The 25,291-nt window shown below is 44.7% G+C and overlaps 1 protein-coding gene across 1 annotated transcript; it reads left to right on the forward strand.

Moving 5' to 3' along the window:
• The first annotated feature begins 384 nt into the window (after nucleotides 1–384).
• Nucleotides 385–7,198, forward strand: LOC123427561 (squamosa promoter-binding-like protein 7). The gene is made up of 3 exons (XM_045111642.1): nucleotides 385–1,072; nucleotides 1,225–1,352; nucleotides 6,394–7,198. Exons 1-3 carry the CDS (start codon nucleotides 624–626, stop codon nucleotides 6,891–6,893), a joined length of 1,077 nt encoding a protein of 358 aa, XP_044967577.1. The 5' UTR covers nucleotides 385–623; the 3' UTR covers nucleotides 6,894–7,198.
• Nucleotides 7,199–25,291: the final 18,093 nt, after the last annotated feature.

Below are 25,291 nucleotides of genomic sequence, written 5' to 3' on the forward strand. Positions count from 1 at the left end.
AGGATAAGGTGGTCCCACGCGCCAGCGATTAAAGGCCGGCCCGGGCGGGCTGCTAGGAAGGAGCAGTGCGTGTTGTCGCGCCGCGCGCGGCTTTCGATGCGGCGGTGGTGGCAGTCATGTCCGTCCGTCCCCATGGGGGTGCGCAACGCGGCCGGGTCCCGCCGCGGATTGAACCCCTCAATGGCGCCCATCCATGTGGCGACGGGCCCTGCGCTGTCACGAGCCTGCGTCGTACCGCCTCCCCTACTTGCAGCAGCCAGCGGCAAGAGGCTACAGTGGTGTGCGAGTACACTCCTGCTGCCAGCGGCCAGCTGCGCCTGCGTGTGTGTGAGGACAGATCCCACCTGTCAGTACGGCGCTGCCGTGCCTTCCACACCAGTCACCAGTGCGCTGCTCCTCCCCGGGGAGCTCGCCTCCCTCGCGCGCGCGCGAGCGAGCGAGCCACCTTTCCTACTACTACTAGTAGCTTTTATATCGGCGCCAGTGGGATAGCCTACCTCTGCCTGTACTTACAGCAGGAGCAGCCGTCGCCGCAATTTCCACTTGCTCGTTTAGTCGCCACAGCCACAGCCACAGCCACAGCCACAGCGGTTTTAGCCTAGCCACCGCCGGGGGAACAGCACATGGAAGGAGACGGCGACGCTAGGTCGAGGGCGGGGCTGGCCTGGGATCTCGGGATGCAGCAGTGGGCGCCCGCCGCCTCGGCTACTTACCCGCAGCATTTCCTGCCGCCGCCGCCGCCGGGGGTGGCTAGCCACCACCACCAGCAGCAGCAGCATATGCAGCAGGAGCTCACTAGCCTAAAGCTGGGTAAGCGCCCCTGCTCGCTGGCCGGCGTCCAGGTGGCTCAGGTGGACGGCACCGGGGCTGCCGTGGTGGAAGGCAAGAGGAAGGAGAAGGCGGGCGCGCCGGCAACGGCGGCCATGCCAAGGTGCCAGGTGGAAGGGTGCCACATGGTGCTGGCGGGGGCCAAGGAGTACCACCGGCGGCACAAGGTGTGCGAGGCGCACTCCAAGGCGCCCAGGGTCATCGTGCACGGCGCCGAGCAGCGCTTCTGCCAGCAGTGCAGCCGGTACGTAAATTCTTTATGAAACACGCCCAAACTTCACCCTGTGCTAGCTAGATCCATCCATTATGTACACGTACACGTACGTGCGTACCTGCAGAGTCTCTCTCCTACGCTAGTTAGCGTTGACTCTATTGTCTGCGTTTACATGCGTGCAGCTTCCACGCGATGGCGGAGTTCGACGACGCCAAGCGGAGCTGCCGCCGGCGCCTTGCCGGCCACAACGAGCGGCGCCGGAAGAGCAACGCCAACGACGCCATGGCCAGGGGCACTGCGCACGCACACGGTAATCCATGTCATTACTCGCACACGTCCATCAGCGCGAAATACTCCTGTTGACATGGATGTGACAGCGTACAAGTTAGAGAGAAGAAACATTGTTAAGAGCAACTCCAACGCGCGCGGATCCATAGGAACGACGTTTTTCGGTTTTCTGTCCGTTTTAATTCGATCGCGCGTTTAAGATTTATAAATCGGCACTACGTCTAACGTCCATAATCCATTTTATGACAGCATATTAGTTAGAGCAACTTTAACGTGCCGACACAAACAAATGACATTATCGTTCGTTTTTTGTCCGTTTAAGTCGGTCGCCCGTTCGGGGTCCGTCTTGTTTAACATTTGGATCGGCAGTGCGCCAACGCTCATGACCTATTTCATGTCTGCGTACATATTTGAAAAGACTCGCGGCCGTAGATCAAGACAGTTGCCATGAAGTCGTCCAAAGTTCATGTCGGTACCATGATCGAGCGGGAAGCGGTCCAGGTCCAGGCCAACCTGATCTTGCACCAAGGCGGCATGCATGCCAACTTGATCATAGGTCGACAGCGTGAACGGTCCTCGGTCGTCCTCGTTTTGGGTCTCTTCGGGGTCGTAGCCAGCCGTGGCGGCACCGTCAGCGGCCACTGTATCACCCTCGAAGATGATGCTTTGCATGAAACAGTTGCCCCTCTCGTCGTCGACGGCCACCGACATTCTGCCGAACAGATTACGGACGTCGGGGAGCATGTCGGCTGACATCTCCCGCGTGTGTTTTCACGGCCCACCCGAGATGAGCCACCGGCTACTGGCGTGACGTTGAGGTCGATGGGCGCGGACACGGGTATGGAAGGTGCCACCGTGCTCACCTTCGGTGAGCATTCCCCGAAGAGTCGGGAGGCTTCCGGGTAGTCATGGAAGCCGAGAATCGGGCGAGTCGCCGACGCGTCGGGCGACTCTGGTAGCACCATCCAAGGAAACACACGGTGTTGGCCGCGGCCACGACAGCGCTGACGAGCCCGTGCTGGCCAGGGTTTAACCCTAGGTACAATAGCACCTCCCTTGTTGCCGCCGCGACGTGGGGGACAGTGTCCTCCTGCTGCGCGACTGCGGGTATGGCTGCGGCGGCCGTTGCTTCATCCCTTGCATCCGCTGCGTGCCTCCGGCACTTTATCTTCGCCGACCCAGTAGCCCGCTCCTCGGCGTCAGCTTCTTCTTCTTCTTGGGCGCGGTGGCGGTCTTGCGGGGGGCGTCGGGCTTGCCTTTGCCGGAGGGGACGGTCATGATGCCGAACAAGGCAAGGGACGCGAGGCCGACTGTGGCATCGAGGTCTTCGTCCATGGCGAGCGGCCATTAGCGCACGCGGGCGGAAGAGTTTTGGGGAAAGTGGAAGGAAATGGTGGAGGCTTTGCCACCGACTAATGGCCACGGAAGTAGTTTGCATGCGGCGCGCACGTCCATCTCGTGTCCGCACCGACGTAAATCAGACTCAAAAATGGATCGGAAATGAATCGTGAGGATGATAAAAAATGGATGCGCGTCCGTTTGAATTAACGTGTTTGGTCGATTTTTCTGTCCGCCGCGATCCAAACGAATGCGCTCAGACGAAATAGGGTCGGCCCTTTGGAGTTGCTTTTAGGCCAACTCCACCGCGCGATCCGAAAGGGACGTCCGGTTTTTATCCGTTTGGGGTCGATTTAGATGGACGTACGTGGGGTGGACAGACAATTTACGTATCTGCGCCCAACACGCTCGAACAACCGTGACCCTAAACGGTCCGCCCAGCTCGCCATGCCTCGCCGCCGCACTCGTCCCGTCCGCCCAACTCGTGTCGCCTCCCCGCGCAACTATGCCCGCCTGTGCCACAGCTTGCCCCGCCTCGCCACAACATCGCCCCGCCCCTGCCCGCGCCCTGTCCGCACGCGCGCCACCTCTGCGTGCCCGAGCTCGCCACCGCTTCGCTTTGCCCGCCCCGTGCTGCAGTGCTCGCCCGCCATGCCCACAACTTGCCTGTCACCACGCTGAGCTCGCCTCGCCTCGCCCGCAGCCCGTCGCCCTCACCATGGCGCCCACCATCCTCTGCCACCGCTCACCCGTGCCGCGCCGCGCTGCTCGCCCGCTCCGTGCCGCGCTGTCCTGCTCAATCTGCCACGCGTGTTGCTCGCCCGCCGTGCCCGCGCCCACCCGGGCTGCTCGCCCGATCGCCGCGCGTTGCTCGTCCGCCTCGCGCTACCCTGCTCACCCCGCCTAGCGGTGACCTGCGTTGGTGGCCTCGACGGAGCACACAACGACGTCCTGCGTCGACGCCCGCGTCGGAGCCTTGCACCGATGGCCTCGTGGTCGCGTTGGTCGAGGAGGCTTCATCTTCTGTCGCTGTTTTGTGGGTCCAGGGCGGACAAGCGCAGACGCAACGGGCAACAAAAGCGCCCGTCTATCCGCTCGGGAGCATGTATGGCTCAAATATGGGACAGGTTTGGTGTTGTATCAGACAAAAAAAGACACGACTAAGGCCAACTCCACTACGCGACCCCAAATCGTCCGGCCGTGTCCGTTTGAGGTAAAACGGATAAAATGAACGACCCACCGCGCGGGAGCATATCCATTTTTTGCCATGTCCGTGTCCGTTTCTACCCTATTTCCAGACCAAAGTTGCTCTGGGTTTGGGGTCAAAGCGGACAGAAAACGTCCGCCTTCGTATCCTCTTCGTCCGCCTGTGTTCGCGTCTGGCCCACATGTCACCCTCTCTCTCCATCTTCTCTCCCGTGACCATCATGCACTTGTTGCCGGCAGGGCGGGGCGGGCGCGGGAGCGGCGGGCCCTGCTGGATCTGACCAAATAGGGTTGGAATGGGGTAACAGCGTTGGGTGGAAGGCCTTAGTCCGACCCATGTCCGGCATCCGCTGTACATTTTTCTACCCCAAACGGACAAAATTCAAACGATACTGGACGTCCGTTTGGGGTGGCGCGGTGGAGTTGGCCTAACTGAGATGTTGGTTTGAGTCTTTTAACAGGGTCTACTTTACCTCAAACAGACGCGGCGGACAGTGTGGGGTCGCCGGCTGGAGTTGGCCTTAGAGACAGGAGAAAGATCGTTAAGGCACGGCATCACTACCTAGCGAAAGTACTCGTAGTAAGCATAGCCGGCAGGGGATTTGGATAAGAGAGAGTGGAGCGGTTTGACGCCGGGAAACAAGGAGAGATCTGCTGCAGGTGCGCGTAGGGATATCAAAAAGTTCTCGGGATGCGTGAAGCGAAGCAAACACTCACGATGTTTAACGTGTGCATTTACTACGTGCCCTGCCCCCGCCTGCGCTTCGCTTGGGTAGGCCGTGCACCGTGCTAGCTATCTTGGCACCGGCATGCAGGCCTCCCGACCGCGCATATGATCACGTACAGGAGCGTCCCAGTGCCTGCTGGACGCACCGCACGATGCAGGAAGTCACTGTTGGCATTCAGTAACGTACTGCTGGCCCTAGCCATTGAAGAAATGCCATCGACATACGGTTAGTGATAGATGCGGCTGCAGTCCAGTGTACACCATTTGTGTGTTATACCAGAATGGTAACTTATTAAGGGTACTGTTCATCGGAGATATAGCCTGGAGACGGTACAAAAAGACTACCAGATTCAGAAGGTATACTCGATCCCATACAGCTACATATACGTACATACCTATAGCGCACTGTAATAAAGAGGAAAATGCGCCATGGTTTCGAAGATACGTACTCATTATAGTTGGTAGCTGTGTGGGATCAGGTGACCATTTTAGGGTCTGCAGACAGTAATAATATTATTAACACCTGAATGATGAAATATGGTTTCGATGCGCCGACCATTTTAGGGTCTGCAGAGCAGTTTCATATACTTTAGACACAAGCAAAGCGACTTGTAAGTCTGAACTCTGAAGATCAGGGAAAGTACGTACTGTACTATAGTATACACCAGCCTAAGTAAGTACTCCTTCCGTCTCAAAATAATTGTCTCAACTTTGTATTAGTTTTAATATAAAATTATATTAAGCTTAAGACACTTATTTCTTTGTGCAGTTCAAAGCTCGTGCCCCTTTGATTGAAATGTACATGAAAAGAAAATTCAATAATTTTACAGATTTGGATGTTTGATTCGCAAGAATATGAAATGCAAAGACATGCTAACAGACGTGGTCAAATCAAAGTCAGCCCACATACATTTGTAAATTTCTAATGCTATTTTGCCAACAACTAGTCTCGTTCTTCATAAAATCTAATTCTAAAAAGATTTCCTAGTGGATTGTAGCTTGTAATCATGATGTTAAAGGAGAATCCCTATGTTTTTCCTTTGCTCCATTCCTTTGAATCAAACGGATGACATTGCCACCAAGGGAAAATTTGTTGTTCCCATGTTTCTCTCTAATGTTCCTATGAACCAAAAAAGTTTTTCTTGTTTTAAAAAAACCCTACAACATTTGATTTGCTCCTAAAGAAATGGCCGGGAAGATCCCAATTGGGAAGCATAGGCAGGAAACATAGCAAACCAATATACTTATCCTAATAATAATAAAAACAAGACTATCCAGAACTAGTCCTTGAAGGTGTATTTTTACAGAAAAAAAATCTCTAAGCTTCGAGCGTGGGTTCGGAGCAAGACCAGCCACACAAATGGTGATTAAGCATCAGCGTGTTCTTTCAAACAGTAACTATGATACTCCTACAAAGCTTGATAATTGACTGAGAGGAGAATCATCTCGCGTCAGGTTGGCGAAACAGTGACCAAATCTTTATTACGCGTACGTACTGATGGTGTTTCACTGTGATTTTTGTGATGTTTGTGCATACAAGCTGCAGTCATCAACTCATCAATCGTCTACTGGTGCTCACCAACCTGGTAGCCGTCTAGGTAACATACTCGAGTTTCCAGCGCAGATGACGATCGAGGACAAACATACCGAATCCTTTTGATTTTGCAGCTCAAACACAAATTGGACAACATGCGCGTCGTAGCCTGATCTGCATACACTAGCAAGGAAGGACGACATACAGTTTGCGTGCAACGAACTAACGCGGCGAAAGCTCTGCTTGAATTTGTTGCAGGGATGGCGTCGTTGGCGCACGGTTTCGTGCCGTACGGCGGCCTGCCGACGTCCCCGGCTGGTGCTCTCTCTCTTCTGTCATCGGCCAGAGGCGCCCCCTGGCTAGTCCCGACGACGCCCGGCGACGTGTTCGCCGCCCGCTCCAGCAGCGCCGCGCTGGACGAGCTCATCGCCGAGAACCGCGCGGCGCTCCTGGCGTGCCACTTCTTCCCGCAGCGCTCGGCTGCTGCCCGGCCGACCGCCGCAGAGATGGCGCCCACTTGGCACCAAGCGCACCAGCAGGCCCCGCCAGGCCACGCGTTGGTGGGCAATGGCGTTGGCGTTGGCCAAGACCACGGAGCTGCTGCTCCAGCGGGGCACGTCACGCTCGACCTCATGCAGGCGCCCTCCACGGCCGGCTTGCCGTTCCGCCCCATGGCGCAGGGCAGGTCGGCCGGGGACGGCGGCGCGGGCCGTGGCTCGGGCGTGTCGACGCCCATGCAGGGTGCCCATGCCGTCTGAGCTCGCGCCGTCTCGTGCCATACTAGCTACATGGTGCACGTACTTTCTCTCTTTCTCTCTCTCAAAAAAAAAAAAAAACATGGTGCACGTAGGAGGTACTACAGTACGCAGCATGGGCGCAGCTGGGGCTTTGGTCGTTGTGTCAGCCGTGCAATCAACTTGAGTTGGACAACAATGTCCTGTTTGTCTTGTAGCGGGTGTTAGCTGCATTTTTTTTTCCTTTCGAAAGAGCGCCCCAAGTAAATTCTGCTTCTGAACTCCAAGTTGGATTAATTTGAAATCATGGGTGGTCTTCCATGCCGTCATTCTTTTTCTCTATAGATAGATCCTAGCAAAAAAGGCCGCGCGTTGCAACGGAAGCAAACCATACAACACATCTTAATCTAATAATCATGATTTATGATCTTTACTTAAACTTACATCTATGCTCTATCTCTCTCTAACTCTCTCTCTCTAAGATGAACACCAACTTTTTGGTTTTCATGCGATGTTTTGCCGAGGCATGCATGATGCATGTGCGGTTATTGATAGTTTCTTTTGTCTTCAATCTCAATTTGATGAGGTGTTCATTTGCAACACGGATCGGCGTCAGTACGAAAAAAATGGATTGTGCGCTCTTGATTAAAATTATAGCATAAATAAAATTTGAAAATTATTAAATAGGTAAAATAACATCATATTTAGACTGTACGCATCACTATAGATCCAAATTACATTATAAATAGAAAATTTAAAAATTAAATAGGTAAAGAAACATAATATTTTGATTCAACACATTTTTTGAATCAAAGTTCATACATAATAATTTAAAATTAGAGTTACAGTTTAAAAGATATAATTTTTTAAATTATTTGTCAATTATAATTGACCAACGGATTATTTAACAACATAGAACGGCCTCGGTATGAAAAAATGGGTTGTGCCCTATTGATTAAAAATACAACATAAATATAAGTATAAATTTGTTAAATAGGTAAAATAACATCATATTTAGATTGTGCGCATCACTATTAATTAAAATTACAATATAAACAGAATTTAAAAAAATTAACTAGATAAACTAACATTATATTTAGATTCTACATATGTATCGTATAAAATTTCATATATAATAATTTAAAATTGAAGTTACCGTTTCAAAGATATGATTTTTTTAAGTATTTGTCACTTATAATTGAACTACGGATCAATTAATTAGAAACTGTAGGGTTGTTTCTCGAAACATACGGAAAACGATTCGTTTTTTGCTAAGTATTACAAAAAATGATTCGTTTTCTCACTTAAGTCATGACCGCGGGTTGATTTCGAAAAACCACAGGGGGGTCATGTAAACTTACAAAAAACGATTCATTTTCTCACTTAAATTCGGATTGTAGTTTGATTTTGGGAAACAACAGGGTTTTTTTTCTATAAAAATGAATACGGGGTAAACTGAATGGAAAATTAGCAACTATCACGGAAATTTCGTGCGGGACGTAGTAGTCTATACCTACTAATAAAGGAAATAGGTATTCTTAGTCCGTCATGCTATTTTATAAAAAAAAACCTCTAATGTTTTTGACATTAAACGCGTAGTACATATTAAATGTTTTTTAAAATACTCATATCTTATAAACTGTAACTTCAAATTTAACATGTTATATAGTGATTTTGATTAGAAAAATATGTAGGATGTGAATATGATGTTATTTTACCTGATAACCATTTTAAAAATATTATCTAGGATGAAATCTTAATCAATAATGCATTATCCGTCTTTCTTTCATATTGATACTGATTTGGATTGTAAATGAACATCTCAGCAAAATCAGGATTATGAACGAAATTGAAGATCACTTAACCGTTTCTTTGTACGTATTAACTCTACATGCAAGCCATATTTAAATAGAAGACCTGTAGAATCTTAAACAATGTTTTTGTAGTCTAAGATCATCTTTGTTTGGCTCGTAGCTACAAATACTCAAACAATAGACCACATTTTATAAATTAAAAGTCGGTGGTTTTCTTTTTCTCCGTTGCAACGCAAGGGCCCTTGTCCTATTGTTTTTAAAATGTCATGTGTGTCCATCTCCATCGGCTAAGCACGAGACGAACTGATGAGAATATGATCTATACCAAGCTACTAATAAAAAAAATAGGTATTCTTAGTCCGTCATATTATTTTATGGAAAACTTCTTAATGTTTTTGACACTAAACCCGCAGTACATATTAAATATTTTTTTAAATACTCATATCTTCTAAACCGTAACTTTAAATTTAACATGTTATATATGTATTTTGATTAAAAAAATATAATCCGGATATGATGTTATTTTACCTGTTAACCAATTTAAAAATATTATCTGGAACGTAATCTTAATCAATAATGCATTACCCATTTTTCTTTCATACCGGTACTGATTTGGATTGCGGATGAACATCTCAATAAAATCAGGAATATAGACGAAATTGAAGATCGTTTGACCGTTACTTTGTTTGTATTAAATCTACATGCAAGCCGTATTTAAATAGAAGACCTATGAAATCTTAAACTACATTTTTATAGGCTAAAATCATCTTTGTTTTGGTCGTAATTACAAATATTCAAATTATAGACTACTTTTATCTATACATAATAATAAAATAAATAGGTATTCTTAGTCCTCGTGTTCTTTTGCACAAAACCCCTCATGTTTCATGGAGAGTCAACCCGTAGTTCATAAAAAGTGTTAACACTTGTCCACGCGTTTCATTGGGTTCATATATTGCAGAGTTACACCGTCGCACGATGAATTCCAATCCGGGAAAGAAAGCAAGCTGAATTGAAAGGAATTAGTAACCCTCATCACCTGGGATAAAAATGAAAGGACAGGGATTTCTTCTACAATCCAAAGCTCCATCAATATTCAGATTATAGATAATAGACGGGGAATAAATCAGGCACGTATCCACTTTATATCATCTCGAAGGCGTTGGATGTCATCGGCAAGGTGTTGAAGATGGACGTGGTCTGCACATCCAGTGCGTCTACAGATGGATTGTCGCTCGGACGAGGAGGAGCTTGCACAATGGCTGCCATGACTGTTTTGGAGCTCACCAACTCATGGCGGTGGTATGCAGGGCTAGCTGGTATGGCATGATGCAGGCTCAGGAGGCCGCGCCTGCGAGCAAGAGCGGGGCAGAAACTGTGCCGGGAGAAAAATGTGAAGCTGAAATAGGTCATGACAAATATTGTTAGGGTATGTCCAAATTTTATGGTCTAAAAATAAATATTTAGTGTAACTCTATTTAATTTTTGCCCGGTGCAACGCACGGACATTTGTACTAGTACAACATATAGTTGGCTGTGGGCCCTCGTGCGTCATCGCAACTTATACACGAGTAATGTTTCGGAATGTGCTGCCGTGACAGCCACTCGCCATCTTCTCCTATCGTGACAGTTGGTCCATAGGAACCTATCGATCTGACCTCACCGAATCATTCATCAATTATCTAAAGCTTCTAGAAGAAAGTTGTGTCGTCTATGTGCACTAGCTTAGCGCATTTCCCAGATCCTCTCGATCCGCGGCACACTCGCGCGAAGCTCGTCGGCCGTCAATGTTCAGACTTCAGGGGCAGTGCCTGTGCTTGCTACTTGCTGTCCACACCGAATACGGATACTGAAGAAATAGAATGCACATTTGCCATAATTTTGGTTGGTTGAAAACCCCAAACAGAACTTTGGTTCGTTTGACTGCACAGCTAACTCGATGGTATGTTCATTCATTCGGCAAGCTAGGTAGGCCTAAGACATCGTGCGTGCAAAATTCACAAACAATATGCTCAGTTTATCGTTTCAAATGCAGTCCCTTCATGCAGCTCAAAACAACCGTTGCAGACATTCGTCACGAATTATGTTGTTTCTCTATTTTTCTTATAACCAAAGCAAAACATTTGACATTTTTATTAATTAAGGAGAGAGGTCTGTCCCTCATGAGGGACTATCTTATCTTATATACTATTAAAAAAAACAAATCTGCCGTCGTGATGGTTCAACCCCTCGTTGCCCTTGCCTCCCGATCGAAACTGTCTTCCTATCTCCACACCTTTACCTCTCACGGTAAAAATATCTGGGAAGCAAACCCACCGCTCCCCACGTTTTCTGTTAAAAAAACAGGAGAAAAAAACACCCCACGTCCCATGCCCCCATCTTCCCCGCCCCTTGCGTCCGATCTTGTTTTTCCTCTCCCAAAAAATTCGACGCCGCCACTCCCCTACTCATGGTGGCACTCGCCGCGATCTTGGCCGTGGACAACGCCCCCCGCACTCTCCTTTGCGGGATGTCCCTACCTTTTCCATCGTCGCCCCGGTCGCGTCCCCTTGTGTTGGTCGTCGTCCCTCTACTTCTGTATGAGTTCCGCAACCCCTAATCTTGTGTTGATTTTTAGATAAGGATTGTTGGACGTGAGAGCCGTCACCAAGCGAGTTGGTCGGCCTCGCTAGCTCGTGTCCATCGAGGTCGTTGAGTCCTCCATCCAACCATCCGCCTCTCGTGCTCCCATTCGTGTGGTCTCTGGAGCATCCAAAGATGATTGATTTCACAGTCAATGATTGATAGCAATTTGCTTGGAGCATTCAACTTTGCACCTCACAATTTTGTGTGTTTACACTTCCTGATAGACGAAAGGTACTCCCAATGACAGCTTCAGTTTTATTTAGACATGTACATTATCTTGCAGTGTTGTTTGTAAATTATTTTCCAGGTTTGTCCGTCACCCCATCCGGCGCTCATCTCCGTTACCATCGCTGGCAGGGTCAACTAGCATGTATGGTAACACATATACGATGAAGACTGATGTGTATTTGTTCCTCCATCAGTTACTTTAGAAGTTAATCCTGCAGTTTCAAAACACATGTAATCCTTTTTTGGCCTCTTCTTCATACGAATTTGCTACAAGCTATTGGTTTTCACACGTATATCCATGGGCAGTTTTAGGTGATGAACAATATAGAAGGAAAGAATATGTATAATAACATGAGAACAATATAGGAGGAAATAACATGTATAATAAAACAAAATCCGTCTTAGCAAAATTTGTCATACTTCTGGCTCCTAATATGCGTAGGAGCTTCATTGATTATTCACCTCGTGGTATTGAGTTGTAAAATTCCTTTGATCATTAGCATGTGTGTATGGATGCCTACAGGAGGGGGAGGATCCAAACTAGATTGTTGTCCAAGTCGCCGCCCACCTTTGACATTGTTGCATCTAGGCCATCACCCATCTCCCCCATCTTTATGTCTGGTCTAACTAAGAACTTTAATTTTTTTTCATATGGTACAAATGCATTTATTACTTATTTTGATGTACAGTATGTAGTGATATTGGTATATTTTGATGCTACAATCACCATATAATACTTACTTGGACTGATCAAACAATGCTTTGATGCAAGATTTATCCTTCTGTCACTAGATTAAGAGAAACTCTTATACCAGTTGTTTCTTGTTTTTCTTCTCTGAAATAGGAGCTTCACTTGTGATGTGCTAAGAGGTACTGGTGTGTTTCCTGTTCATGGATGACATGAACAAGGAGGTAGAGAGAAAATGCTTTGTAAATCAAGACAAACAATATGGTGAATATAACATTATGAAGCAGTTAAGTAGTACGTACTGTTTTTTCAACATACCTTCATTTTCTTCTTTTCAGAGTTAGTTGAAATGTTCTTTTATTCTGGTTGTTGGATTTTCCCCTGTTTATCTTTCTGCCATTTCTACATTTGGTGTTTTGTAGTGTCCTAAAGCTGACGTTTTTCTATTGTATATGTGGATGCTTTCGGTTCTAAGTAGTATTCTCAAGTGGTACTCTTTCCCATTGCTTCCAGGTAGTTGCAGCCTTGCCAGCATGATGCTCTTAGGTGCACGGATGATCCAAGATGCCCTCAACGTGATGCCACTCTCCCTATCTTTTCTCAGTACGTTGTGCTCCCGCATTATCTCACTCACATACATGATTTCAGTAGTGCAGCGGAGCGGCCGATGGAACGGTTCCTCACCCGTCGCACAACGAGGCGATTGCGGCTGGGCTAAGCGGCCCCGACGCCCAGGAGTCGCAGGTCGTCGACGGCCTATCCGTCGACCTATCCAACGACATGAGCTCGTTGTTGCTCCGTTCCAATCGTTGCGAGTTCTGTTCCAGGGTAAGCACAGAAATCTTATCTACATTAAGTAGTGTCAAGCTTCATACTAAGATATGTCACATTTAAGATCGATTGGTGTCTCTATTTAGTAACTCGTTTCAGAAAAGTAAAATACATCAGAAAATTGCCTGCATATACGATGATACGATTTTACAATTTTTTCTTATCCTTGCATTCAGGCTTTGATTTCAAACATTCACAACTCAACATATTATTTTATTTCATATAACAAGGTACTGATCATTGGCTTTTCAAGAACTCTGCTGCTGTAGTGAAATACCCACCTGCTCATACATTGGTTTCATTGGGATTTGAGTTTTCATGTTGTCTTAGAAAGAGCACTTTTCACTTTTCAAAGAGGTTCATTTACATTGGGAGTTGCAGTCCACATATAGATTAATAGTCCTGCTATTGAAGTTTATTAATTTTCCTTTTCCAATTTATTATTGGTCCAGTTATTAACCTCTAAAAAACATTGCTTTTTCATTTTCTCTTTTACTCCCAGGAACTCTGGTTCAGGCTCCACTGCAAGTTAATAGAAGGAAGTTGGAGGCAACATTGACATAAACAGGTCTCATTGATACTGTAATGTTTCTTCAATCTTTATTCTTATCCGAAACTTATGTTTTCTTAACATGTTCTATGCAGCCAACTTCAGGAGTTTTGGCCATCTCCTAATAATACTTATTATTTTTATGATTTATGTGCATGTTGTGCAGCCAACTTCAACAGTTTTGTTGGGCTAATAAAGTAGAGAGTCATGCTACATAATACAAATAAGACACCAAAGGATGTTTTGCAAGTTATTATAGTTTAAGTATGCATCTTCTTGAATCCAAATACGTGAACATTCATCTTTACCTTGAGGTATGGTCTGCTTCGAGCAACATTTATTTAGTTAATGCATTACTGAAATGTTGAACCTCAAATTAAATATTTTTATTGATTATTGTTCATCTATTTAAGGTTGTGGTCATGCCTTCAGATTCTATTTTACCTCCTAATTTTTCATTATTGAGGTGCTGCAAGTATTAATGAAGAATTTGTGCCTGAGTGGCTGTCATGAATAATCCTTTTTGTTGTTGCTTCATTTTATGTGTTTTTGTGTCAACGAATGATACTATCATGTCTATGCAATTGTATCCTCAACGCACTCTATCATTCTGAGTGGAGGAGCATATAACTTGTTTTTTTGCAATCCTTTTCTGAGTTTTCATTGTTCCATATTACATTTAGCCATGTGAGTAGACCATAAGCATCCTTGTGTTCCTGATCGGATATGTGAATGTACTTGCCTTTTTATCTTTGTAAGATGGGGATTCATGCGTAAGTATTGATCATATATATAGATATAGATTATTGTCGCCTTCTTATACATACCGAGAAAACCAGAAGTTTATGGTTCCTCATATTCAATTGAGGCTTTTATTGCATGGCAATTACAACACCGAAACTCTTAGCAAAGCTAAGACGGGCCGCAAGGAGGGAGAGAACATGTCTTCACAAATCTGAATTTCGTAAAAAGTTGTACACCCTTGCTACTAACCTATTCAGTAATATATGTGCTATGTGACATACAATTATACCATTGGAAAAATTTCTTGAAAATGAATTTGGCAAATTTTTTTCTCTAACATAATGCATGTTTAACTGGTGAAATTGATGGCCGAAGTTGTATTTTCAATGCTCATATGCCATGTAAATTAGTATGGAGAGTAATATTTTTATCCAAGATGGATGGAGAAAAAATATGTCAAAGTTGGGTGGAAAAGAGGCCCTATGGTTTTCTTCATTGTGGAGAACAAAGCAATTCTATGAAGGTGGACTTTTTAAGTTTGGTCATGGTGATTTGAATACGAGTCACATGGATTTTGTTATATTATTAAGTAGAAGAAGATATTTGTCGCAACACACTCATAAGCCACATGTGCACCCATAAGCCACATGTGCCATGTTTTGAACTACAATGATTGTTTGTTAAGCCGTGGCAGCGCACGGGCGTTAAGCTAGTATAAAGTACAATGTGGGTAGAGACTTGGAGTATAAGATATACATTGCATGTTCAAACTAATTCTATCTATAATTCATTATCCCTCCTTATCTCTAACCGAACACGTTTATACTTTTAACATCCCCGAGTTGTAGTGGGAGTGATGCGGCTGATTACAACTGAATGTGAGTCTTCTGCTTCTCTTGTCTTCTCCGTTGCGCCATCATTAATTCTGTGTCATACCCTGTGTTTTGTCTTCTTTGCTAAGTTAACATAGCTCAAAAATTATGGTCAATTAAATTTTTTGTGAGTGCTTGTGATGCTTGATGTGATCGTTGATTGCTTGTTTGCTTGCTAGTGTTTAAATCACCAAAACTCCCTCCTACTATCTAGACTCATCTCCTTGTCCCAAACCTTTGTCCAATGACCAAACCATGTGTATAGGACCAAAAACTATTTTTATCAAATATTATTTTGTCCAAAAAGCATTTATTTAATTTAAGCTTTTGAAAACCCCTGAGTTGGGATTTGTAGTACAAGTCCTCAAATTAGGGAAGTTTTTTTGCCCCAAATATTTTATTTGGATCCTATTATTAAAAAAACTTCCCAAAACCACCAAACCATTATTTTAAAAGTTATTTTCGTATTTATTTAAATACTTTTCTAAGGCAAAAAATGGTCCTTTATAAAGGAAAAATATTTTTTTTCTTGCTTTCAAAATATTTAAGAAAACGTAGGGAAACTCAGTGGACATATATGTTCCATATATAAGAGTTCCAACACATGGGCATGTTTAAAATATTGGACAAAGCCGTTCTTAATCTTTCTACTAATTTCAAGATTTTGAAATATTTCTATAAGAAATATTCTCAATCAATTCCAGTAAAATTACAGCAAGTCTCACATGATATTTGTGATGATTTTGCCAAGTTTAATCTTAATCCAAGTTGATTTGTTTCACCTAAATATTCCAAAACTCCATGTGTCCAGAACCAAATTTGAGCAAATCTACATTGCAATTGTCTCCAATTGTGATGAAATTTTGTGGAGATGTTCTAATGCATGAATAATGCATTCACACCAAGTGGTGCATCAAGGAGAACAAATGAACTTGTCAAAAGCCCCTCAAAACCACTTCTTCTGATTTCTAGAATCGGGCAATTTTACATTGTGGAGTTTCTCCAAATGGTCCCAAACTTTTTGGGATTGCTCTAATGCTCCAATAACTTCAACACACCAAGTGGTGCATTAGTGGGTATTGATTTGCATGGGTTTATCTTCAAAAAACCATATTTTCCCATTGTTAGGGTTTTTTAAGTCTACATTGGAAACTTTCTCCAACAAATTCCAAATTTGGTGTCCAACCTTATTTATCACCACTACTTGATCGTGTCAATTTTCAAAACCAATGGAGCAGGAGAGGTAGCCCAACCAGTGATCAAACACCTTGTGGTGGAATCCAAAGTCCAATAATTGAGCCCCCAAATGACTTCTCCTTGACCTACAATTTTTCCCACAGCTCCACCCACACCCCGAACAACTCTAGTAGCAACCCCAACGGCTAGGTCCATGATTGAGGGGGTGAAAACCTCACATGCATTCTCTGGACAACACCATTTCTATCCTCTCTCTACCCTCTCCCACTCATGGCCTCTTGACAACATCCAAGGCCCTTTCCCAGTTATTTAAGTCCTCCTACAGCTGGTGGACGTGAGTGGGCGTGCCACAACACGCCAAAAGGGGAATCATGCTGGCAAAGGTCGCGCTCTCGAGCACGCTACCGTACCCCGGAGGGTTGACCTCACACCCGTGGCCACCTTGGGCCTCTTCCGCACGCCAGTCGATGCCCCTCGGCATTAGAAACACGCCATACTATCGGCCCCTTCCTCCTGCTCTCTCCCGTGTCCTGATAACCCACAAGTATAGGGGATCGCAACAGTTTTCGAGGGTAGAGTATTCAACCCAAATTTATTGATTCGACACAAGGGGAAGCCAAAGAATATTTTCAAGTATTACCAGTTGAGTTGTCAATTCAACCACACCTGAAAGATTTAGTATCTGCAGCAAAGTATCAGTAGCAAGGTAGTGTGATAGCAACAGTAGCAACGGTAACTAGTAGCAAAAAAGTGACAACAGTAGCAGCAAAGTAACAGTAGCAGCAGTGACAATAGTAGCAGCAAAGTAACGTAGCAAGTACGAGTAGGAAAAACTCGTAGGCATTGTATCGGTGATGGATGATTATGCCGGATGTTATTCATCATGCAACAGTTATAACACGGAGAGATATGTAACTTGCTCCAGTTCGTCAATGTAATGTAGGCATGCATTCCGTATGTAGTCATACGTGCTTAGGGAAAAGAACTTGCATGAGATCTATTGTCCATCCCTCCCGTGGCAGCGGGGTCCTAATGGAAACTACGGGATATTAAGGTTCTCCTTTTAATAAAGAACCGGACCAACGCATTAACACTTAGTGAATACATGAACTCCTCATACTATGGTCATCTCTGAGAGTGGTTCCGGCTATTGTCACTCCGGGGTTGCCGGGTCATAACACATAGTAGGTGACTACAACTTGCAAGATAGGATCAAGAACACACATATATTGGCGAAAACATAATAGGTTCAGATCTGAAATCATGGCACTTAGGCCCTAGTGACTAGCATTAAGCATGGCAAAGTAGTAGCAACATCAATCTTAGAACATAGTGGATACTAGGGATCAATCCCCATCAAAACTAACTCGATTACATGATAGATCTCATCCAACCCATCACCGTCCAGCAAGCCTACGATGATATTACTCACGAACGGTGAAGAGCATCATGGAATTGGCGATGAAGGAAGGTTGGTGATGACGATGGCGACGATCTCCCCTCTCCGGAGCCTAGAACGGACTCCAGATCTGCCCTCCAGAGGAAGAACAGGTGGTGGCGGCGCCTCCGTATCGTAAAACGCGATGAACTCTTCTCCCTGATTTTTTTCCGAACGAAAGGGACTAAATAGAGGTGAGATTGGAGGCGGTGGAGCAACGTGGGCCCCACAAGCCTGCCAGGCGCGGCCAGTGGGGGGGGGGGGGCGCTTGGTGGGCTTGTGGGCTCACAGCTCCACCCGTGCGATTGATTCTTGCGCCAATATTTTTAATATATTCCACAAAAAATCCCCGTAAATTTCCAGGTCATTCCGAGAACTTTCATTTCTGCGCAAAAACAACACCGTACCATGGCAGTTCTGCTGAAAACAATGTTAGTCCGGGTTAGTTCCATTCAAATCATGCAAATTAGATTCCAAAACAAGGGCAAAAGAGTTTGGAAAAGTAGATACGACGGAGACGTATCAACTCCCCCAAGCTTAAAACCTTGTTTGTCCTCAAGCAATCCAGTTGACAAACTGAAAGAGACAAAAGAAAAACTTTTAAGAACTCTGTTTGATCTTGTTGTTGCAACTATGTCTAACTCATATCCAGAATTTCAGCAAGACCACAAGCTAACCACATAAGCAAATGACATCTAGGTCTCACGGTAAACTCATGTCAATGGCATAATCAACTAGCGAGCAATAATAATATGTTTCAAACGTCAACACTTCAATCAAAACAATCATGAAGCAGTACGAACAGATGGTATCTCGCTAGCTCTTTTTGAGACCGCAAAACATAAATGCAGAGCACCTTCAAAGACCAAGGGCTGACCAAACATTGTAATTCATGGCAAAGAAGATCCAGTCATAGCCATACTCAATCACAGTTAAAAGCAAAGCATAAAAATGACAGAGGTGCTCTTTAATTGGTGCTTTTAAAAGAAGAGGATGACTCAACAGGAACATAAATAGACAGTCCCTTCGTAGAGGGAAGCATTGATTTGCAGAGGTGCCAGAGCTCAAGCTTTGAAAACGGAGATAATAATTTTGGGTGGCATGCTTTCATTGTCAACGCAATGACCAAGAGTTTTCACCATCTTCCACGCTACACATGCTATAGGCGGTTCCCAAACAGAAAAGTAAAGTTTTGACTCCCCCACCATCGATCAATCACACTCCACGACTAGCCGAATACTCGGGAGCCGTCCTTACCAACAACAGTCCAGGGGGAGTTTTGTTTGCAATTATCTTTTTGATTTGAGCATGGAACTAGGCATTCCAATTACCGGCCCCTTTCTCGTGTATGATAGTGAATAAACACATATCAAGGATAATACTCCTAGTATGGAAGATACTGATTGCCCCTTGTCACCACATGAGCGGTTCGGGCATGCAAAACAAATTATTTTCTTTAAGGTTTTAGAGAGTGGCACATGCAAATTTACTTGGAACGACAGGTAGATACCGCATATAGGTAGGTATGGTGGACTCATATGGAACAACTTTGGGTTTATGGAAGTGGATGCACAAGCAGTATTCCCGCTTAGTACAAGTGAAGGCTAGCAAAAGACTGGGAAGCGACCAACTAGAGAGCGACAACAGTCATCAAAATGCATTGAGATTAACCAACATTGAGTGCAAGAATGAGTAGGATATAAATCACCATGAACATGAATATCATAGAGGCTATGTTGATTTTGTTTCAACTACATGCGTAAACATGCGCCAAGTCAAGCCACTTGAATCATTCAAAGGAGGATACGATCCTATCATACTACATCATAATCATCTCAAAATTCATGTTGGCATCCAAGGCAAACCATTATAAGCTCCGAGCTAATTAAGCATAGCATCAGAAACTATGATCTCTAAGTTGTCATTGCAAACATATTTCTCTCACAACAAAGCTGAACTAGAAACGGTGAGCTAGTCATATTTACAAAAACAAAATAGATCGAGTTCATACCAGCTTTTCCAGGCTCAATCACTTCATCATATATCGTCATTATTGCCTTTCACTTGCATGACCGAATGATGTGAACAATAATAAAAGTGCTTGTGCATTGGAGTAAACTGGAATCTGTAGGCAAACACAAAGGAGAAGACAAAGTAATATGGCTCTTTGAGAGATAAACAGATATGCATGCGAGAGCCACTAAACATTGTAACCATAGTCTTCTACCTTGATCCAAAGAAAAAGAAAACTATTTACACGGGAAAGCTCCCAACAAGCAAAATAAGAACGTAAAATATTTTTGGGTTTTCTCCAACTAGACAAACACACGAAAAGAAAGCGAGAAAAATAAAATAAACTAGCATGAATGATACAGCGGCAAAGTGTGAACACCGACTAACAAAGTGAAAGTGTAAGCAAGAATATAAAGTCGGTTAGAAACACGTACTCCCCCAAGCTTAGGCTTTTGGCCTAAGTTGCTCTACTCCCATGGAGGGAAATAACCAGCTCCGGGGTACTCCGGAGTGTACTAAGGGTGCCACTTCTATGTGAGCTCCTCTCGCTCCCACTGATAAACTGGCGTCTGGTACTCGACTGGTGGCTCAGGCACGAGCACCTGTGGTTGGGCTATGCCCCAATATGAGTAGATGTCCGAGGGCATAATAATATACCTGCCTGTATGAAGATTGAACAAAGAAGGAGCAGACAAAGTAATAGTCTCACGAGTACCCTGACTAAATACCAGGTTATAAATCATCCTTCTATTTATATCTCTATCGATGAAGTCATGGCGAACCATGCTATCATAATCTAGATATCTCTCGGGAAGAAGAATCTCTTCTTCCTCGTCCAGTCTAATAGGTATCTCAAAGTGTCTAGCAAGACGAGTAGCATAGATACCTCCATAGACAACGCCTTTAGAATGGTTCGTGTTCAACCGTTGAGCTACTATAGCCCCCAAGCTATAAGTTTTATCATTATAAAGGGCTTCACGCAAAACCGCAAGATTTGGGGATCTAAGGGCCCCAGCTTTCCCACGGCCAATCAAACATTTTTCCCACGAATAATAAGAAGTACCGAAGCACGGGAAAATGTATGCTAGCAGCTCTAGCGCAAGACACTCCTCTCTCCTCTCCTACATCAATAGTATCGATGGAAACCTCTAGGTCCCGTGGACGAGGTTCATGAATATCCCCAACATAAGGTAACTTGCAAACATTGCAAATATCCTAGAGTGACATGCGCTGGGGGATATCATACAATTTGAACTCAACCATAGGAGGATTCTTCCTTGGATAGAAGTTAAAGCTTTGCACGAAAATATTAGTGAGGAGGAGGTATTGCGGACACTTATCTTCAACGAAGGCGGTAAGGCATGCGTTCTCCACCAAGTAATAAAAGTCCTCATAAAGTCCGACGGCGCGTAAGAACACATCGCTTGGCCACTCGCACGCTCGAACTTCTGCAACTCGGGGGACCGGATACTTGGGTTTCTTCTTCTCACTTCCATCATCCTTGGGGTCATGGCTTGAAGAGCCTCTTAAGAACCTCCTCATCTTTTTCATTTTCTACCTCTGAAAATTTCTGAAATTTTTAGTGATTCCAAGGAAAAGTGAACAAGGCCCAACAAAACTCGTAGCAACTACTCCGACAAGTTCCTAGAGGCCATATCACACATCAAAACTACTTGGGACCAGCTAAAATTAGCATGCAAAGCTCAAGGACAGGGTCACCAAGGCAGCAAAAATACGCGATGTATAAGGCACTAGAGCAAAAATGAATTGGACCAATGGAGGAGTCACATACCAAGGAGCAATTTCCCCAAAACATCTTGGTGAATGGTGCTTTGCACAAGGAGATCGAAAATCCCAGCAAGAAGAGCAAGAACACGGGTTTGAGCTGCGAAACGATTTTTTCTGGAGGTAGGAGAAGCAGATGGGAGCTAGAATAAGTGGAGGGGGTGCACGTGGGCCCCACAAGCCTGGGAGGCGCGGGCAGGGGGGTGCCCGCGCCTCTAGGGCTTGTGGCCCACTGGTGCAGCCCCCTGACTAGATCTCCGTCTCAGTATTTTTCAAAAATTCCAGAAAAAATCATACTTGATTTTCACGACATTAGGAGAACTTTTATTTTCGGGGTACTTTTTTGCGGGACGCTAAAACAGAAAACAGGGAAAACTAAACTAAATCTATCATTTTTCTTCTAAGCAACCGAAGGTGAAAGCTTGGAACAGAGGTTTGTGACTCCTCGATTCATCCATCTCATGGTCATCGAAGGAAATCTGTCAATGAGGTTGATCAAGTCTCCTTGACAAACTTTTTCGAATCGCAAAAGGAAACGGAGAATTTCCGAATAGTCACTAGGTTACCTCAATGGGGATGTGAATATCCCCAACAAGCAAATCATACTTCATCTTGACAATAGGTATAGGGCATTCGAAGCTCCCAATAAGAATCGATGAAGTCTTTTCGATAGCATTGATGCAATGTACTCGATATTGTTTCTTCGGAAAGTGCACCGTATGCTCATTATCGTTGACATGGAAAGAGACATTACCTTTGTTGCAATCAATAACAGCCCCTGCATTGTTTAAAAAGGGTCTTTCGAGGATGACGGCCATGGCATCATCCTCGAGAATATCCAGAATAACAAAGTATGTTAAGATAGTAACGTTCGCAACCACAAGAGGCACATCCTCGCAAATGCCGATAGGGAAAGCAGTTGATTTGTTGGCCATTTGCACAGAGATTTCAGTGTGCGTCGACTTATCCAATTCAAGTCTACGATAAAGAGAGAGAGAGGCATAACACTAACACCAGCTCCAAGGCCGCATAAAGCAGTTCTAACGTAGCTGCCTTTAATGGAGCAAGGTATAGTGGGGACCCCGGGATCACCTAGTTTCTTAGGAGTTCCACCCTTGAAGGTATAATTAGTGAGCATGGTGGAAATCTCAACCTCAGGTATCCTCCTCTTATTAGTCACAATATCTTTCATGTACTTAGCATACAGAGACATTTTGAGCATATCTGTCAAACGCATTTGCAGAAAGACAGGTCTAATCATTTCAACAAATCGCTCAAAATCCTCATCATCCTTTTTCTTGGATGGTTTGGGAGGAAAGGGCATGAGTTTCTGAACCCATGGTTCCCTTTCTTTACCATGCTTCCTAGTAGCGAAGTCATTCTTATCATATCTCCTAGCTTTAGGTTGTGGGTTATCAAGATCAACAGGTTCAATCTCCACATCCCTATCATTGCTAGGTTGAGAATCAACATGAACATCACTATCGATATTATCATTAGGCTCATGTTCATCACCAGATTGTATTTCGGCATCAGAGACAGAGACATCGTTTGGACTCTCAGGTGTAACAGGAACAGGGTTGCTAGCATGCAAGTTCCTATCATCTTTCTTCTTCTTCCTAGGATGACTAGGTGCATTGATGACCCACAAGTATAGGGGATCAATTGTAGTCCTTTCGATAAGTAAGAGTGTCGAACCCAACGAGGAGGAGAAGGATCTGACAAGTGGTTTTCAGCAAGGAAATAACTGCAAGCACTAAAATTGTCGGTAACAAGTGATTGTGTGGTGAGATGATTCGTAGCGAGCAACAAGTAACACAAGTAGCAACGGTGCAACAAAGTGTCCCAATCCCTTTTGTAGCAAGGGACAAGCCTGGACAATGTCTTATAGGAGGAAAAACGTTCCCGAGGACACACGGGAATTTCTGTCATGCTAGTTTCATCATGTTCATATGATTCGCGTTCGTTACTTTGATAGTTTGATATGTGGGTGGACCGGCGCTTGGGTACTGCCCATACTTGGACAAGCATCCCACTTATGATTAACCCCTCTCGCAAGCATCCGCAACTATGAAAGAAGAATTAAGACAAAGTCTAACCATAGCATTAAACTAGTGGATCCAAATCAGCCCCTTACGAAGCAACACATAAACTGGGGTTTAAGCTTGTGTCACTCTAGCAACCCATCATCTACTTACTACTTCCCAATGCCTTCCTCTAGGCCCAAATAATGGTGAAGTGTTATGTAGTCGACGTTCATATAACACCACTAGAGGAAAAACAACATACAACATATCAAATTACCGAACGAATACCAAATTCCCATGACTACTATTAGCATGACTTATCCCATGTCCTCAGGAACAAAAGTAACTAATCAGAAAGCATAATCATATTCATGACCAGAGAGGTAATTTGTAGCATCAAGGATCTGAACATAAACTCTTCCACCAAATAATCCAACTAGCATACTACAAAGAGTAATCAACACTACTAGCAACCTTACAAGTACCAATCGGAGTCGCGAGATGGAGATTGGTTACAAGTGATGAACTAGGGTTTGGAGATGAGATGGTGCTGATGAAGATGTTGATGGTGACGAGTCCCCTCCGATGAGAGGAGTGTTGGTGATGACGATGGCGATGATTTCCCCCTCCGGGAGGGAAGTTTCCCCGGCAGGATCGTCCTGCCGGAGCTCTAGATTGGTTCTGCTCAAGTTCCGCCTCGTGGTGGCGGCGAATCCACGAAAAATCTCCTCCCTGTTTTTTTCCTGGACGAAACCCTCCATATAGCAAAAGAGGGGAGCAAGTGGGCTAGTGGGCTGCCCACAAGCCCTCATGGCGTGGCTTGGGGGGGGGGGGGTGACCGCGTCGTGCAGGCTTGTGGGCACCCCCTGGTGCCCCTCTGGCACTTCTTCGACCCAGTATTTTTGATAAATCAGGAAAAAAATCCTCGTTGATTTTTACGGCGTTTGGAGTTGCGCAGAATAGGTATCTCAACTTTGCTCCACTTTCAGGCTAGAATTCCAGTTGCCGGTATTCTCCCTCTTCATGTAAACGTTGCAAAATAAGAGAGAAAAGGCATAAGAATTGTACCGTGAAGTGAAATAACAGCCAAAGAAGCGATAAATATCAACATGAAAACATGATGCAAAATGGACGTATCAAATCCCCCAAGCTTAGACGTCGCTTGTCCTCAAGCTAAAGCCGAGCTCAATAAATATGTCCACATGTTTAGGGAGAGAGGTGTCGACAAAACAAGATCAGAACAGAAATACCATCATATACAAGATCAGAACAGCAATACCATCATATAATCTCTCATGCTAAAGTGATAATTCCTACACAAAGTAAAGCATGGATCAAGAACCTTACCGAGAAGTAACAACCGATAGCCTTTAGTCATTGAAGCAATTGCAATTTATCACAACATCAGAAAGAGTCAAATAAGAGCTTGTAAAGCAAATCCACATACTCAATCACTCTTTCGTTCTCTACAATTGCTACACTCACGTGGTACTCATGAGATCAAAGTTTCAGCTGGACACAGAGAAAGGTAGGGGCTTACGGATTTTCCTCCCAACTGCTTACCTCAAGGGTAATGTCACCAATAATAATTCATGAATACTTACCTCCAA

Source organism: Hordeum vulgare, chromosome 2H (genome assembly GCF_904849725.1).
Source record: "Hordeum vulgare subsp. vulgare chromosome 2H, MorexV3_pseudomolecules_assembly, whole genome shotgun sequence".
Lineage (NCBI taxonomy): Eukaryota > Viridiplantae > Streptophyta > Magnoliopsida > Poales > Poaceae > Hordeum > Hordeum vulgare.